The sequence below is a fragment of the Alosa alosa genome, chromosome 2, assembly GCF_017589495.1.
Source record: "Alosa alosa isolate M-15738 ecotype Scorff River chromosome 2, AALO_Geno_1.1, whole genome shotgun sequence".
Classification (NCBI taxonomy): Eukaryota; Metazoa; Chordata; class Actinopteri; order Clupeiformes; family Clupeidae; genus Alosa; species Alosa alosa.
In genome coordinates this window covers 24,966,375-24,981,303 of record NC_063190.1, presented here as the reverse complement: position 1 = coordinate 24,981,303, position 14,929 = coordinate 24,966,375, and the positions used below count along the sequence as shown (strand labels likewise).

At 42.6% G+C, this 14,929-nt stretch overlaps 1 protein-coding gene across 1 annotated transcript; it reads left to right on the top strand.

Annotated features, from left to right (window-relative positions):
• The first annotated feature begins 11,769 nt into the window (after positions 1 to 11,769).
• LOC125289739 (fibroblast growth factor 1-like) lies at positions 11,770 to 14,628 on the top strand. Its single transcript, XM_048236717.1, has 4 exons — positions 11,770 to 11,968; positions 12,909 to 13,122; positions 13,442 to 13,545; positions 13,870 to 14,628. The coding sequence occupies exons 1-4, from the start codon at positions 11,945 to 11,947 to the stop codon at positions 14,071 to 14,073; spliced, it is 546 nt and encodes a 181-aa protein (XP_048092674.1). The 5' UTR covers positions 11,770 to 11,944; the 3' UTR covers positions 14,074 to 14,628.
• The last annotated feature ends 301 nt before the right edge of the window (positions 14,629 to 14,929 follow it).

Genomic DNA, 14,929 nt, shown 5'->3' with positions numbered 1-14,929 from the left:
CCACTTTACAATTGGGTTCTGTGAAGAAGAACGTTTTCTAGAATCATTTCTGAGCATTTCTTAATGAGTAGGATGCAACTGTGAATATGCTACTGAAAGGAAGTTTCTGCAAAACTTTTTTTTAAAATAATATATAAAAAGAATATGGTTGAGGTTTATTTTCTGTGGGTAGGCTACTCAGATATAGGCATTCAACTTCCTTTAACAGAGGAAAAAAGGGAAGTGTCAGAGAGTGTGTGTGTGTGTAAGAGAGAGGGAGTGTGTGTTTGAAGGGCTCTTCAATGTAGCCAAGATATGCCTTCAGAATACATTCTCATTTATTAATGTGTAACACACTGTCAGTCATCCACTGTCACTCAACGCGAAAGTGTTCTTTGTCCGTTTAATGTGGGCCACTATCAAGAGAGAGCTGACACTGCTGTTAAAATACACCCCCTCCTCTCTGGTCATGAGGGAAACAAAAGAGAGACAACAGGCTTGCTCTGGAACACAGTGCTCTATAGTTCTCTCATACAGTTACTGCAGCTGCTCCGATGGGGATAGGCTATCCAAAAAAGTGAATAGTTGCCTCGGTCTGTGATGGCAATTTGGGTTTACTGGCATCCTGTGTCTTAAAAAACAGTTTGAACAAAAACCATGTCCCAAGTCTGGGGTATTTCGCCATAATTGAGTACATGATAGCACACACACAGTGTACTTAGTCTCATGTGCCTTATTTTGATTTTTTTATTTGGTTCATCTGGTATTGATCACAAATGCTTGTCAAGGTTCTATCTGTGGGCCTACTGCATGGTGCTTTCCAGCAGGTTGAGTCACTACAGATGTGTTTCAGCTCACAGGTAGTCATTCCAAAACACATGTAGCTTAAGGTCAAAGTTACGCTGAAAATGTCCTTTGACTTGCACAATTATTTCTTTCACTTCCCTATAGTAGGAGTAGAGTTTATCATTGTTTGAGCACAAAGACATTAAGTACAATAAGCATATTTTTTATTTTACAATATACCTTTGTCTTTGTGTGAGTATGAAGTGCAAACTTATGGTTCTTTTTCATCCCAAAAACAAAAAACGTCTCATTGAGGCCCCACGACAGTGTCTCAGATCAATCAGATCAATGTTGTATGAAATAATAGTACATTTGATCTGCACCTCCCAAAATTTACAAGTATACATGTATACATATATGCATACATGATACATACATACATAGATACACACACACACACACACACACACACAGACATACATACATATACATACATACACATATACATTATACAAAGATAGATAATGTTCTGAGCTTGACCAGCCCATTTACAACGTCACTGGCATTCCATTTAAAGTAGGAGAGTTGTCATCCCCTGGTGGACAAGCTGAAGAGGGAAAGTTGGACAGACAGGGCTCCACTCTAGTGGTGAGTCATTCCTGGAGAATGCAAGTTACCAGTGGAGATCAGACTCTACACTTGGGAGGAGACCCCCCAAGCACACACACACACACACACACGTTCACATGCATGCACTCACACAGAGACCCATGCCATACACAGACTCTCTCACACAGACACACACACACACATACACACACACACACACACACACACACATAGACATATGCCACATACAGACACACACACACAAGGGATCCACATTCCCCAACCATGATAGTCGGCCTGGATCCAGTATTAGGGTGGTGTTTGTGTGTGTGGGGTGGGAATAGTTTGGACCGGGGACACAGAAGGCTTTGTCCTCTGCCAGCACCAAGCTGTGTGGACGGTCGCGCGACAGCTTTCCTCTCCAGGGAACAACAACGACAGAAACAATCCGGCGACAGCCTCGGGGGAGCACAGCACAGGAAGCAGCATCAGGAAGGAGCAGACACATGCAGCATCGGGGGCCGTGCCGCACCACGCCACGCCCGCCCACACCAGTCTCCGCTCTCCCGCCATGATCTCACACGCCGACCATCTGAGCTCCGAGAGAGAGACTGACATATGAGAACTCTGCGAGGCCTCCACTGCTTTTATTCTCATAGCCCCCGGGCCTCCTTTGCCTCCTTCTCCTCCTCTGTCATACAGTGAAAGTGTAATATCTTTCTACCCCCCCTGGGTGTCATGTGAAAAGAGATACAGAGCATCAGAGGGGACGTTTTGCTCATGTGTCCACAGGCCTGGGCTGTGTCTCAGCAGGAGGAAATTGCAGAGTTTGCTGTAATTTCCCTCGAGGAGTGAAGCGTGCTTCTACATCTTGCTTACCGACTGAGGCCACGGTTCAGTAGTGCATACTGCCACCGTGTGGCTGAAAGTGTCAACTCACTATTTTGGTAAAGGTTATTGCAATTTGAGATCAATGGGCAATCAAATTACCTTGCACCCTTTCATGTTCCTGAAGCACTTTGTTGATTGGCCGGCATTATTTATGGTTTAGTTATTCTATGCCATTATGTTCCATTCTCACTGGGATTATAATCAGTATGAAATTGGGTCTGGATGAACCAACTAGTGATGAACCTTGCGTTTTCATAAACATGTTTTTTTAACATTACTGGGGAGTTTAGAGTCTATCATTTTCAAGAACATGTTTTAAAATGTTTTTTTTTTTTTTTGCAGTTACATTATGCCTGTGGCACTCTATTAGTGACTATTTATCATGCCTGCTTGCTTGTCTGTTTTTCACCTGTTACCTTTGAAAGATATTCTCTCAGTTGTGGATCAGTACAAGTCATTAAGACTCCATGTCTTTCTAATCATATTCAAGTTCCAGGTTAGTTGAGAGATTTTCTTTATTTGTTTATTATATCCCAACTCACTAGGGTGACCACCAGCATGACACTGAAAATGAGACCACTTGTGCCCAAAAGTTAGGACAAAGGTCCAAGAGTGAGGACACACGCGGAATCGGGGTAACATTAGTAGGCCTAGGGAATAACATTACTGAAACTTTCCAAATTACCATAACATTAGTATTAGTATAGGGGGTAGCCGTGGCCTACTGGTTAGCGCTTCGCACTTGTAAGAACTTTACCGAGGCTTGCCGGTTCCAACCCCGACCAGTAGGAACGGCTGAAGTGCCCTTGAGCAAGGCACCTAACCCCTCTCTGCTCCCCGAGTGCCGTTGTTGCAGGCAGCTCACTGCGCCGGGATTAGTGTGTGCTTCACCTCACTGTGTGTTTCACTAATTCACAGATTGGGATAAATGAAGAGACCAAATTTCCCTCACGGGATCAAAAGAGTATATATACTTATACTTACCATAGAAGGCAACTATTTATCATAACATAACATTTGTTTTTTTGGTGCTTTTTCACATTGGTCAACAATTTCCATTTCCAACACCCCATACAAGGCAATTATTTATTAAAATAACATAGTAACATTAGTTTTTTACATTTTTCACATTAGTCAACAAACCCACCTTTATGACCCAGTAACTTTTTAGTCACTTAATAACTTACTATGGTTTTATTAGTAGTTAGTTAGTTAGTAGTCAGTATAGTTACTGCTGTTGGAGCAAAAAACGATGCCACAGAGGACTGCCCGGCAGATCTGGCTTTCTCCTTGTGCCTGTCTGCGAGAGTGCGCCTTTATAAGGCACTCTTACCCCTGTAGTCCAGTGGACAGAAAGGTGAACCCGAAAATGTTGAGTACACCAAAGTTTTATGATGGAAATATATAGTATGGGTTCCCAGCATGCAGAAACTGCCGGATGCTAATTTGCATATGTTGGGCAATTTGTGTAATTGAGCTAATTAGCATAAATTAGCATAATCACCTATATTGATCATATTATAAGAGCTGCTTGGCCAAAATGGACCATGTTAGTATGTTTTTAGGGGTTACTGGAGATGCTGAGTCCATATCTGACAAGATTCAAAATCACTATTTAAACTTGGTTTGGTCACGTTTTTACTCTCATTAAGCTGATTTTGGGGGCGATTTAGACAGATTTTTGGAGGATAAAAATGTTCAGTGTTGAGGAATAATAAAGTTATTTCTGAATTCCACAATCATTTTGGAAATAGCTATTCACTGGCCCTCTGCTGTGACTCACAATTGAGTAACAAAGGGAAGAACTAGCCTCTCCTACTCCTCACTGTCCTCATCCGTTGTCCTGTCGCCATCTTCTCCAGACTCTTCATCACTGTCCTGTGCTGTTTCTGCAAAGGCAGTGATGTTACATGTGGCAATATATTTACACAGCAAAAACAGCAGTTTTTGCTGTGTAAATATATTGCCACATGTAACATCACTGCCTTTGCAGAAACAATAATTAGTACAGGCCAGGCCTGCAGCTGCACAGCTGCACTTTCCAGATACATGTATACACAGTTTTAACCCAGCTTTGCAGTTACAGCTGATAACATCTAACAAATCAGGAGGAGCAACAGGACAGGACAGAATCAAGGGTGGGCAAGTTCCTCTCCTTTCTTCATACCTGTCTTCTAACTCCCTCCAAACGCGGTTATATCCACAGCCGGAGGATCAGGACGGTCTGCTGCTTTCCAAAGCAGCACCTGTAGATGGGCACGTTTTCCATGGAGGAGCAAGACCTCACCACTAGGGATGAATTACTGCACGGGCCTACCGGGCCAGGCCCGGGGGCCCAAGGGGTCAGGGGACCCTGAAGCCCAAGCCTTTGCATGAAATCATTGCCTCAATATCAACACATCAGGATGTAGGCTATGAATTTGATTGAATTTAGAATTGGCCATCCCCAAAATGCACCAGAATACAGGAAATCACATCAAACAAATTAAAACGTTTCTGAGGAAGGACTCCCAAACCCCCCTTCCACATACGCCACAATTAATGGGGGGCTCTTAATACATCTGGGCCCAGGGGCCCGAAAGTTCATAATCCGTCCATGCTCACCGCTAGGTGGAGGCCAAGCAAAAGGATCCGAAGAGAACCCTCGTAAGGGGTAGTGAAAAGCTTACAGAGGCCTTCAGACCTTGAGCCCCTGCCCCCGCCGGACAGCTTTAGGCTGGAGTTAGCGGTGGCCCTGGCTGCGGAGCAGAGCAGAGGTGGATCGGCAAGGAGGTGGTGCCTTGAGGACGGACGGTTGGCGGAGCCTGTTCGAGTCGGCCTGTTCGCCGGTGCTCTTTAGGGGGAAAAAAAGTTTGTTGTGTGGCACGAGCCAGAGAGAAGGTCTAGGCCTTGGCGCGATCGTGGTGGTGTGGAGCGGCCGGAACAGCGCAGGACAGCTCTGGGACAAGGCAGCAGAGGAGGGACGCCAACGTCGGTAGCTGTAGCCTGATTGCGCAGCGTGGTCCGGCTGCGATGGAACTGGAGTCTGCTGCCCTGACTGGCCAGTTACGGTGCTCAGCACCGGGGAGTCTGTGGCAGTGGAGGCTAGGCCCCGCCAGGTGTTGGAGGAACGTTGCGGTGGTGCACACTGCAAAAGTGCGACCTGAGGGCGTTTTCTGAAGGGATCTGGGGACGAGAGGTGACAGACCAGGTGACTGCTAGCACGCCCCACATTGGGTTCCCCAGGGTGAGTAGGGCTCTTGCGGTGTGCGCACCCCACCTGCTGTATGGCAGTGCCAGAGACTAATTGCTGGACTGAATGTGGGAACGCCCGTGCCGAGGATGGCAATGGCTTGCTGGGGGAGCTGTGCAACGCCAGCAGGCTGGACTGTGCTTGAGATTCCCACGATGTTTCGCGCTGGGGATTCTGGGAGAACTGAATGATCAATACCAATGTTTCCCAAAAGGCTTGTCCCAAGGAGAACAGTATTACCTTAAAGGAGAATTCCGGTGTGATATTGACCTAAAGTGTATTGAAACATGATACCGAGTGTGAACGTATGTCTCATAGCCCATCTCGGCTTGTCCCCTGCACTCGAAAATCTGGCGCTAGTTAGCCAATGCTACCAACAGCTTTTTCAATAGTGGTGCTTCGGCATCGGGCTAGCCATGCAAATAAATCACTGTTTTACACACATTTACGAGGCTCAATGTATCTCCACACTTCATTGGTAGACTTCCGAGGGCCCTGACATTTAAAAACGAGACATTGAGAACTTTGAAAAGCACTGGTAGTTTACTTACAAGACGATTTATACAGACAGTATCTTCGAAGTTTAGCGTTTGCAGCCATCTTGAATTTAGTCCGCGATAAGTCGAAAGCAACGTAAGAATGAACAGGTATGATAAAGAGGATCAGATTCCAAAAATAATTCAGTGGAAATGCATGGATTCCAGTTTCTTCCAGTAGCAGCTATGAGACATCGCTCACGTTCGGTATCATGTTTCAATACACTTTAGGTCAATATCACACCGGAATTCTCATTTAAACACACATGAGGAAAGTGAACAGTCCAATCAGTAGACTAGGATAAGCTAGCCAACTATGCTACTTTGTTTACAATATTTCCAGGCTTCAACCAGACAGCTGATTGTGGAAATAGAAATAGTAGGCCTAAGCTATAGGCTAATCTGCATAAAGTGTGCTGTCATAAATATCAGACATTCAGTATTCTCTCTTTTTATATCAGGATATAAAATAATACAGATATTTTACATTGTAATCCTCTGGTATTCTAAGGTAGGCTATTTAAATGTCTAGCCCTCCAAAAAGAAAAATCGAGGTTAGTATCAAACCGTGGGTCAACAAATCGTGATACGAATCGAATTGTTAGGTTGGTGTATTGTTACAGCCCTACTGTATATCGCTACAGCCCTATCCTCCAAAAATCTGTCTAAATTGTACCAAAAAACTCAGCTTAAAGGGGTGGTTCAGGATTTTGGACATGGGACCTCATTTCCAAGTAAGCAAGTGTGATATTTATCAGTGGAGACCGTTTTTCAACCGCGTTTCATCCAGTCCTTCTAATTGCAGAGTTTAGCAGGTGCTAGGCTAAAGCATAAGTCAGCGGTATGTGCTAGCCTGCCACTAAAGACAGTCTTACCCACTCCAAAAGTACACCCGAGGCAAATAAATTATAACGCCAGACTATCGATGTAAATGTCTGTATTGACATTTCTGACAATGACATAATGACATTTCTTGACATTATTGTTATTTCTAACGTTATTCTATCCTTGCATTTTAACGATCGCATTACATTTTGAGGGACTAGTTTCTTTAGCTTGGCAGAATTATACTTGCTCGGTTAGTAGTACTGCGCCCGAAAAGTAAACAGTAAAGCGACTCAATGGGGATACCTAGTAGTAGCCTTGGTAATATCAGTCCGCCCGCTGAGTTGCAAAATGACTACTAACAACTTTAGGGACCAAAGTATAACTATTGCAACGCGACACAGGGAGTAGTTGTATTTCTTACACTATTCTATCAACACAGACATTTACATCGATTGTCTGGAATTTGCCTCAGGTGTACTTTGGAGTGGGTAAGTCTTGGGACTGGGGACTGTCTTTAGTGGCAGGCTAGCACATGCCGTTGGGAGCCTTAGCCTAGCACCTGCGAACTCTGCAATTAGAAGGACTGGATGAAACGTGCTGAAAACGGGTCTCCCACTGATAAATATCACACTTGCTTACTTGGAAATAAGGTCTTATGTCCAAAATCCTGAACCTCCCCTTTAATGAGAGTAAAATGTGACCAAACCAAGTTTAAATAGTGATTTTGAATCTTAAAAAAAAAAAAGTCAGATATGGACTCAGCATCTTCAGTAACCCCTAAAAATATACTAACATTGTCCATCTTGGCCAAGCAGCTCTTATAATATGATCAATATAGGCTATTATGCTAATTATGCTAATTAGCTCAATTACACAAATTGCCCAACATATGCAAATTAGCATCCGGCAGTTTCTGCATGCTGGGAACCCATACTATATATTTCCATCATAAAGCTTTGGTGTACTCAACATTTCCGGGTCCACAATGGGGCTCTATGGGCTGTCCACCGGACTACTGGAGCTGACATCAATGTCCGTTTGGCACAGTTTACATAATGCATGGTATGCATCTGTCCTGATTTGGTAGCAATATGGTGTTCAGGATACCATGCAGAGTTGAAAGATGTCTTTCGTTTTGGCATATGCAATTTCTACATTCAACTAGTGCAGCAACGGTATTCATTCATTCAATCACGAGGGTAGTTGGCGCATCGACTTCGCGAAAAGGAAATCGGTGGAGTTTTGTGATGTTCCATGCTCCTGGTGGCGGAGGGGCAGAAATGATGACATTTAACAGCGGTGAGTACAGAGGCCTTGAAATGAGGGGTAGATGTGCTCATGAAATGCGGACAGATGGCACTCATGCCAAAAATCCGGACAAATGTCCAAAAAGGAGGACACACTCTCTCTGTACGGACAGAGAGCTCAAAAACCGACTGTCCAGACGAAATCCGGACGGGTGGTCACCCTACAATTCACTATGTCCTGTATCAAGTAACCTGAATGGATTACCCTCATAGAACTTAGAACCCTTAGCTCCACCTGTCCCTGTAAGAATACAGTAGTATTATATACTAATACCCACCTGATGTTATACATGATGTTACGGCCGGCTCATTAGCCGCAACATAGTATGGAGACGGACATCAGAGTTTATCAAAATAATAGTATTTATTTCAACAAATAAATATACATTCTAAAATCTAGGGGTTCCGTATAAAAGACCCACACACCCAAGAGCACCGCTCGCTCCCGGTGTGGTGAAAAATATGCCAACCCCTGAAGGTCAACTCAGGAGCTTCTTATCCACACCTTCAGGTGTACACAATTATGCTGATTTTGCCCATGCACCACCCAAAGGCGGCTGCACTGTCACTGCAGGGCCAGTGGGTGTGCAGAGGGGCGTACCAATGATTAAGATGACATCCATGTCCATGGTTTGCCATGACAAAAGAAGCCATTTTCATCAAGAATGCACTTATGTTCGGCTATTGCTTACTGGAAATAATAATAGCCTAATAAAAAAAAACACAGAACGAAATCCTTTTTTTGTATGTCTTCTCTCCATGAGACACAGTGACAAAAGAACATGGTTGATATGATCCTTCCAAGGGAGTCTGGCCTATGGGCCCTTGGGATGTTCCATCTGTCAAGCTGGGTCCTTGGTCTCTTATTCTTAGTTGGAGAGGGCTCAGTAGGCCTATGACTTTTTAAAGCCTGTTCCTTCTAGCCTGGGTGTTCCCATGCTGCCTTGCGCGCGATTTGATTCACGCTGCTAAGGCAGCCTGGAGACCATGGAGCAAATTTTCGCCTGAGATAGGGAACCAATCACAGAACAGGGGAAAAAGCAAGGCGATGATGAGCTATGCACAGACGCATTTGATACACATCCGTGGCACCCAATAAACGGATCTGGGCATTTTTTTCAAATACGAGAAAATGAACGTTTGGTTCCCAGACCACGTCTCATTGAGAAGTGGTGGCGCTAGCCAGGCTATAATCCTTCCGTCACTTACCTTTTTGATCTCTGTTATAAAACGCCAGACTCTACAATGGAATGCATACTTTACCCCTAAGAGGTCATCCGACTTGTGAACAACAATACTCACCACAACACAATGGGTGTAGTTCTCCAATGACGTTCACTTAGGAACGAAAGTGTCATGACATTTGACATCATTCATGTCTAATCTGCCCTTGCGCTAGATCTGCTGTCACAAGTTATTCTCCCTGAATCAGACAGCTTTCAGTGCCCAGATATCTAAAGATTTTATACTTTGTAATTGCAATCTGGACCTTACACATGTGTACAAACAATAAAGTCAAAGGTGTCAAACCTGACAGTAGGCCTACAGTACAGTATACTATTGTGTAACCCATTGGCTGTGGAAATTCTTTTTTCTGGCTTTTCGTGACTTCTCAAAGCCATAGCGAGTCAAATTTATTTGGCTAAAAACATATCGCTGCAGTAGGATTATTAAATTCATATTTCAAATACTAAACACTTCTGATGCAGTTCCACAGAATTTTATAAGAATAAAATGAATATGCAAATTCTCAACTGATTTATTTTGCCCAGTATTTATGATACATGTATTTGAAATACATATTTCAAATACAAAATAGTATTTTGACATTTTTATTGTATTGGCTTGAAGAAAACGGCTTCGCATTTTGTATCAAAAATACTTTATAGGTGTGTATTTTTGTAGTTTAAAATACCGTCAGATATATTTTGTACAACCAATAGTTTTGGTGATAAATATAAGTCATGAATCATAAAAATAAATCATGAATCAGAATCAGTGATCAGAATATTGAGATTCAGGAAGATGAAGATGAGTAGCATGTAGGTTGATCTCACACACAATACACTTCCTCTCACACCAACCTTCCTCTCACACCCCCAAGTGTCTTGAGAACTTTAATCATCCAATCGTAACACATGTGGCTATTGGCATGTGGCACATGTGGCAGGAGCGCTGCTAGATAATTTGGGCCCTATGATAGACAATAATTCTGCCCCGATAATATATAGTATTATTAGGGGGGCTCTTTGGGGGTGCTAGGCCCTTAGAATAATCCTAACACACCCCTGTATAAACCTACAAACAGTCAACAGATCAACCATGCTGACCTGCCTGTTACACTCATAGCCTAAATACTGAATCAGAGATGTACTGAAAAAGTCACAACCGACCTTGTCAAGTAGTACAAACTCACCACTGAACCTATATACCGACATATAATACGGAAAATGAAGTCTCTGACATTGTCAGTGCATGCCCAGAATGCTTGAAATTGCACTGTGTAACACTGTTGATCAGGAAGGATCATGACCCCTTTTAGTTGGTTTTTAACTAACTGGGTAACCGTGTACACACTTGTGTTATATTGTTGGCAAGGGGCATACATATGGATTTTTCATTGTGTTGCTTTAGGTGATAGATGAGGCAACTTTTTGAGCAATTTGTTGCAATGCAGGGCATCACCGGTTCCATGTGTTCCGATTGGATGATTAAAGTTCTCAAGAAAAAGCTGATTGTTTCGTGGTAAAGTTCTCAAGAAACTTGATGTTTGTGTGAGAGAGGGAGTGTATTATGTGTGTAGCCGCAACCTGCACATTATTCATCTTGCACTGGATCATCTGGTATGGGGAAATTACCAAGTCAGCACCAATCAAGGCTACATTCATTGTTTTGCACTATGATGTCATCATCACATCACCAAAAGTATTGGTATTACCCAAACATATTTGGCAGTATTTATACATGACAAAAATACACCTGGCTTTTCTTCAACCCAGTAAAATACAAATTACAAAATGTTATTTTGCATTTGAAATACAAAATGTATGGTAAATACTGCCCATCCCTCAGTATTTCATATATTATTTTAAAATGTTGTTATATTTTTGACCAACCCTGTCTATTAGTCTATACCCTTCAGCCTGCTGATATACATAGGCACCAAAATGCCTTCTTGGGGACCAAAAACCATCTGATGAAGTATGAAGCACTGAAATAGACTAATACATTCTTATAACGTGCAGGAGTGGGGGCCTCAAATCGTGTGAGGTAATGCAGGTAGTGAATTCTAAAAAACACTGCAACATTCCCATTGACAGCAAGACCTGTCATGGAAGCTTCCTGAAATGATGGCACATGCATCGTTACCATATGTGTTTCGTTTCTTCATGATTCTTCTTCCCATCTTGGGCAGCAGAGACTCGAGCAGCCAATGGCAGCCGAGATCGAGTGGGAGCCATCCTGTTTCCCGGTGAATCCTCCCTCACCAGCTCCCGTCAGTGAGCTAAACTGTAAATATAGCTCAGTGGTGGCCTACGGGCACTGGGCCAGTGACGCAACAGTTTCTCCAAGTAACGGAGTACAAATACCAGCAACTGTACCGAGCAGGGCACTTGAAGTTAGTCTACAGTTGGGCACACGGGGTTTAAACTTTTCATTCCGACCTATTCTGACGACATTGTGGCTCTAAATTAGACCATTTGTTTTAGGTTCTTGAAAGCCTGGAGTCGCTTATTTTTTCAGTTTCAGTTATTGTTTGAGAAACCGAGGAGGACATGCCAGCTCATCACACACTCCTGGTAAGTCACTGCTTGCATCTGTGCGAGGCCTAGACGTTCTTTAGCACTTTGCACGTAATTCGCACCCCCGAATCCTCGTCTCCCCCCACGGGGTATGTCGGTTATGTCTGGCACTCCAGTACCATTTCCAGTTATGCTGCGTTCATTCCCCTCGGCCTGGGACTTGAGAAGTGTGTGTGTGTGTGTGTGTGGGGGTAGGCCTCGCATTCCTCCTGTGGCTTATTTTCCTGAAGCGGGCCCTGATGGCTTTCCAAGACATTCCGGATGTGAATATTGGCAGAGGCTAAACACACATTAGATAGTAGGGGAGCAGAGAGTACTGGCCACAGTACTGTTGCACCTTCGGCTCTAGCACTGATCAGCTGACAGCTGTGTTCTGTTGTAGAGCACTGGGAAATCAAGTGCAATGAACTGATGACAAATCCGGAGGTCAAAAGTTTGTCGGAGGATACGGTGGCCCAAGGGATATTGGTCATTGAGGGCTCTGTCCAGACATGTCTTGTCAGGGTAACTTCAACAGACTAAACTTTGTCTAAATAAAGAAGGACTTTCCTGGCATGTAATATTTCAGATTTAGACCTATCTTTTTTGATTACAAGAGAGTAAGCTACAGAAAAAGTAAATGCACAGTGAAGCATACCAACATCAATTAGGCCTATGAAAAATGACGTTCTGTCTGGGATTGCTGTCTGTTGAGTCTGTTAGGCTACATACCAGTAGGCAGGGCTACAGTTTAACGGTGAACCCTGCACGCAGTCACGGCATCACCGAGCATCTCGGAAATACAATACCCGGAGGGCCATATAGGGCACGTCTACCTACGTAATCGAATAATAAGGGGGTGTTATGGGAATTGCATATATTACTCACTTCGGGCATGACTGAAACTAGACCCAGGTGCTCAATAGAAATAACTGTATTGATCGTGACTTTGTTTCAGTCTCAGCGCCATTTACCGGGCACAGGACGTCCTGCACTTTACAGAATGACAGAGGGGGAAATTGCTGTTCTCCACTTGGGGCCAGAGAAATTTGAGCCCAGCCATCCTGACCATACAGCTTTAAAAAGACTCTACTGTAAGAGCGGAGGACACCATCTCCGATTACAGCCGGATGGAACTGTCGACGGCAGTCGAAACGAAAACGACTTGAATAGTAAGAATTTCAATGTTTTCACCAGTGAGCTCAAGCATAGCATAACAATAGGCTATATGTTGCATGTGTATAATATAATATAATATAATATAATATAATATAATATAACATATGATATAATATAATACAATACAATACAATATAATATAGCCTAATATAATATAGAGAATTGTATTTTATTATATGCAATACAAGTAAGATCATTTGGTAGAACTTACTTGTAGCCTTGACTTGTACATCAGACCTGTAAACATTTTCCCTGTCTCACCCCTTATTACTCAGGCTACATCCTCATCTTTTTAATCATCTTTTCCCGCAGCTGTTTTGAGAGTGCAGGCTGTCAGTCTGGGAGTGGTGGTCATCAAAGGCAATGAGACTGGACATTATCTGGCAATGGATAAGAATGGACGGCTATACGGATCGGTATGTGTTGTGAAATTAAGTAACACTTCTAGAACTTTGAGTTAAATTTGTCTCGCATTCACTGGGGAGATTTGTTTTAAAAAAGTAGACTAATATGAATAAAATACCCTAAGGAAATACACTGGAGTACTTGCAAGTGTATGTTGATCACTATGGTCTTACCAGCATACCTGAAAAGAACACAATGTCAGGTTTGGGGTTTCCACAAGCATTTTGTGAGGTGTCTTGACTTGTTGATACCCAGTAGGCAATCTGATTCATTATAGATTGACTATCATTGGAAAGTTCCAAATAATCTTATCTGAGTTTCCCAATCTTGTGCAGCTTTTGCTTAATGACGAGTGCTACTTCCTGGAGCATATGGAGGAAAACCACTACAATACATACAGGTCTAACAAATACAGAGATGGGCAGTGGTATGTGGGACTGAAGAAGGATGGACGTACTAAAATGGGACCCCAAACCAGCATTGGCCAAAAGAGTGTCATGTTCCTGCCTCGACCAGTAGGGGGCAGTTCAGTGCTGTGATTCTGAAGGCAGGCTGTGAAAAGGCTTCACCAAGATCCCTACAGTGATGGCCTACGTGATCAAGTTCACACTCATACATTGTAAATACTTTGTACAACATTGTCACTACACTGCTATCTACAATGCATTAAACTGTCCATTGCCTTACAGTATTTCCAGTAGGCCCATATGCCAAGTCACATAACTGACATTTGTTTTAAAGGTGTTCAGTGTAGGCTGCCTTCTGCCATTAATATTGGTAACCTGTGCATAGCCATGCTGCATATTAACATATTAGCATATCAGCATCTTATTTATTTTTATAAAAATATATGTTATTTATAATGTTATTTATATATTTTTGTTTTTTAGCATTAGATCATTAGCATAATTTATAAGAACAAACATAATTTTTAAATTGTGTCAGCTATTTATTAAACCAGGATCAAGTTTATATTTAAGGGAAATCAGATGGTATTTTGACCAAACAATCGAAAAGGTGGCATTAACCTTTTTCTTGTGTAATACATATTGTATTCAAATGTAACTTTCAATAAAATCAATTATTCATTTGTATTTTGCATTTTATACATTTAGCCACTCCTGAATTGATCAGGTTGAAAAAACACTGAAGTATTTATATGTATGTATTTATGTATATTAAACTGGTGACGAAACCTGCTAACAATAAACATACATCCTCGTTGCCCAGTTTAAAACCCTTAGTAGACCACAGGAAAACCTCTGAAATGAAGTAGTATTGTTCTTGTGCAACTGAAATATTATATTCAGCAATGTTGAACTTTATTTTTCTGTGCTATTGATGCATCTTGGCCCTACAAAATCAGGGTTAGTAAGTAAAAATGAAAGCTAATGA

What these genes read in the sequence shown, in the direction of transcription:
- LOC125289739 (XM_048236717.1), top strand. Translation starts at nt 11,945, where the DNA reads ATGCCAGCTCATCACACACTCCTG. An exon ending in AAACGAAAACGACTTGAATA is followed by an intron (nt 13,123 to 13,441) that starts GTAAGAATTTCA and finishes CTTTTCCCGCAG; the next exon opens with CTGTTTTGAGAGTGCAGGCT. An exon ending in ATGGACGGCTATACGGATCG is followed by an intron (nt 13,546 to 13,869) that starts GTATGTGTTGTG and finishes AATCTTGTGCAG; the next exon opens with CTTTTGCTTAATGACGAGTG.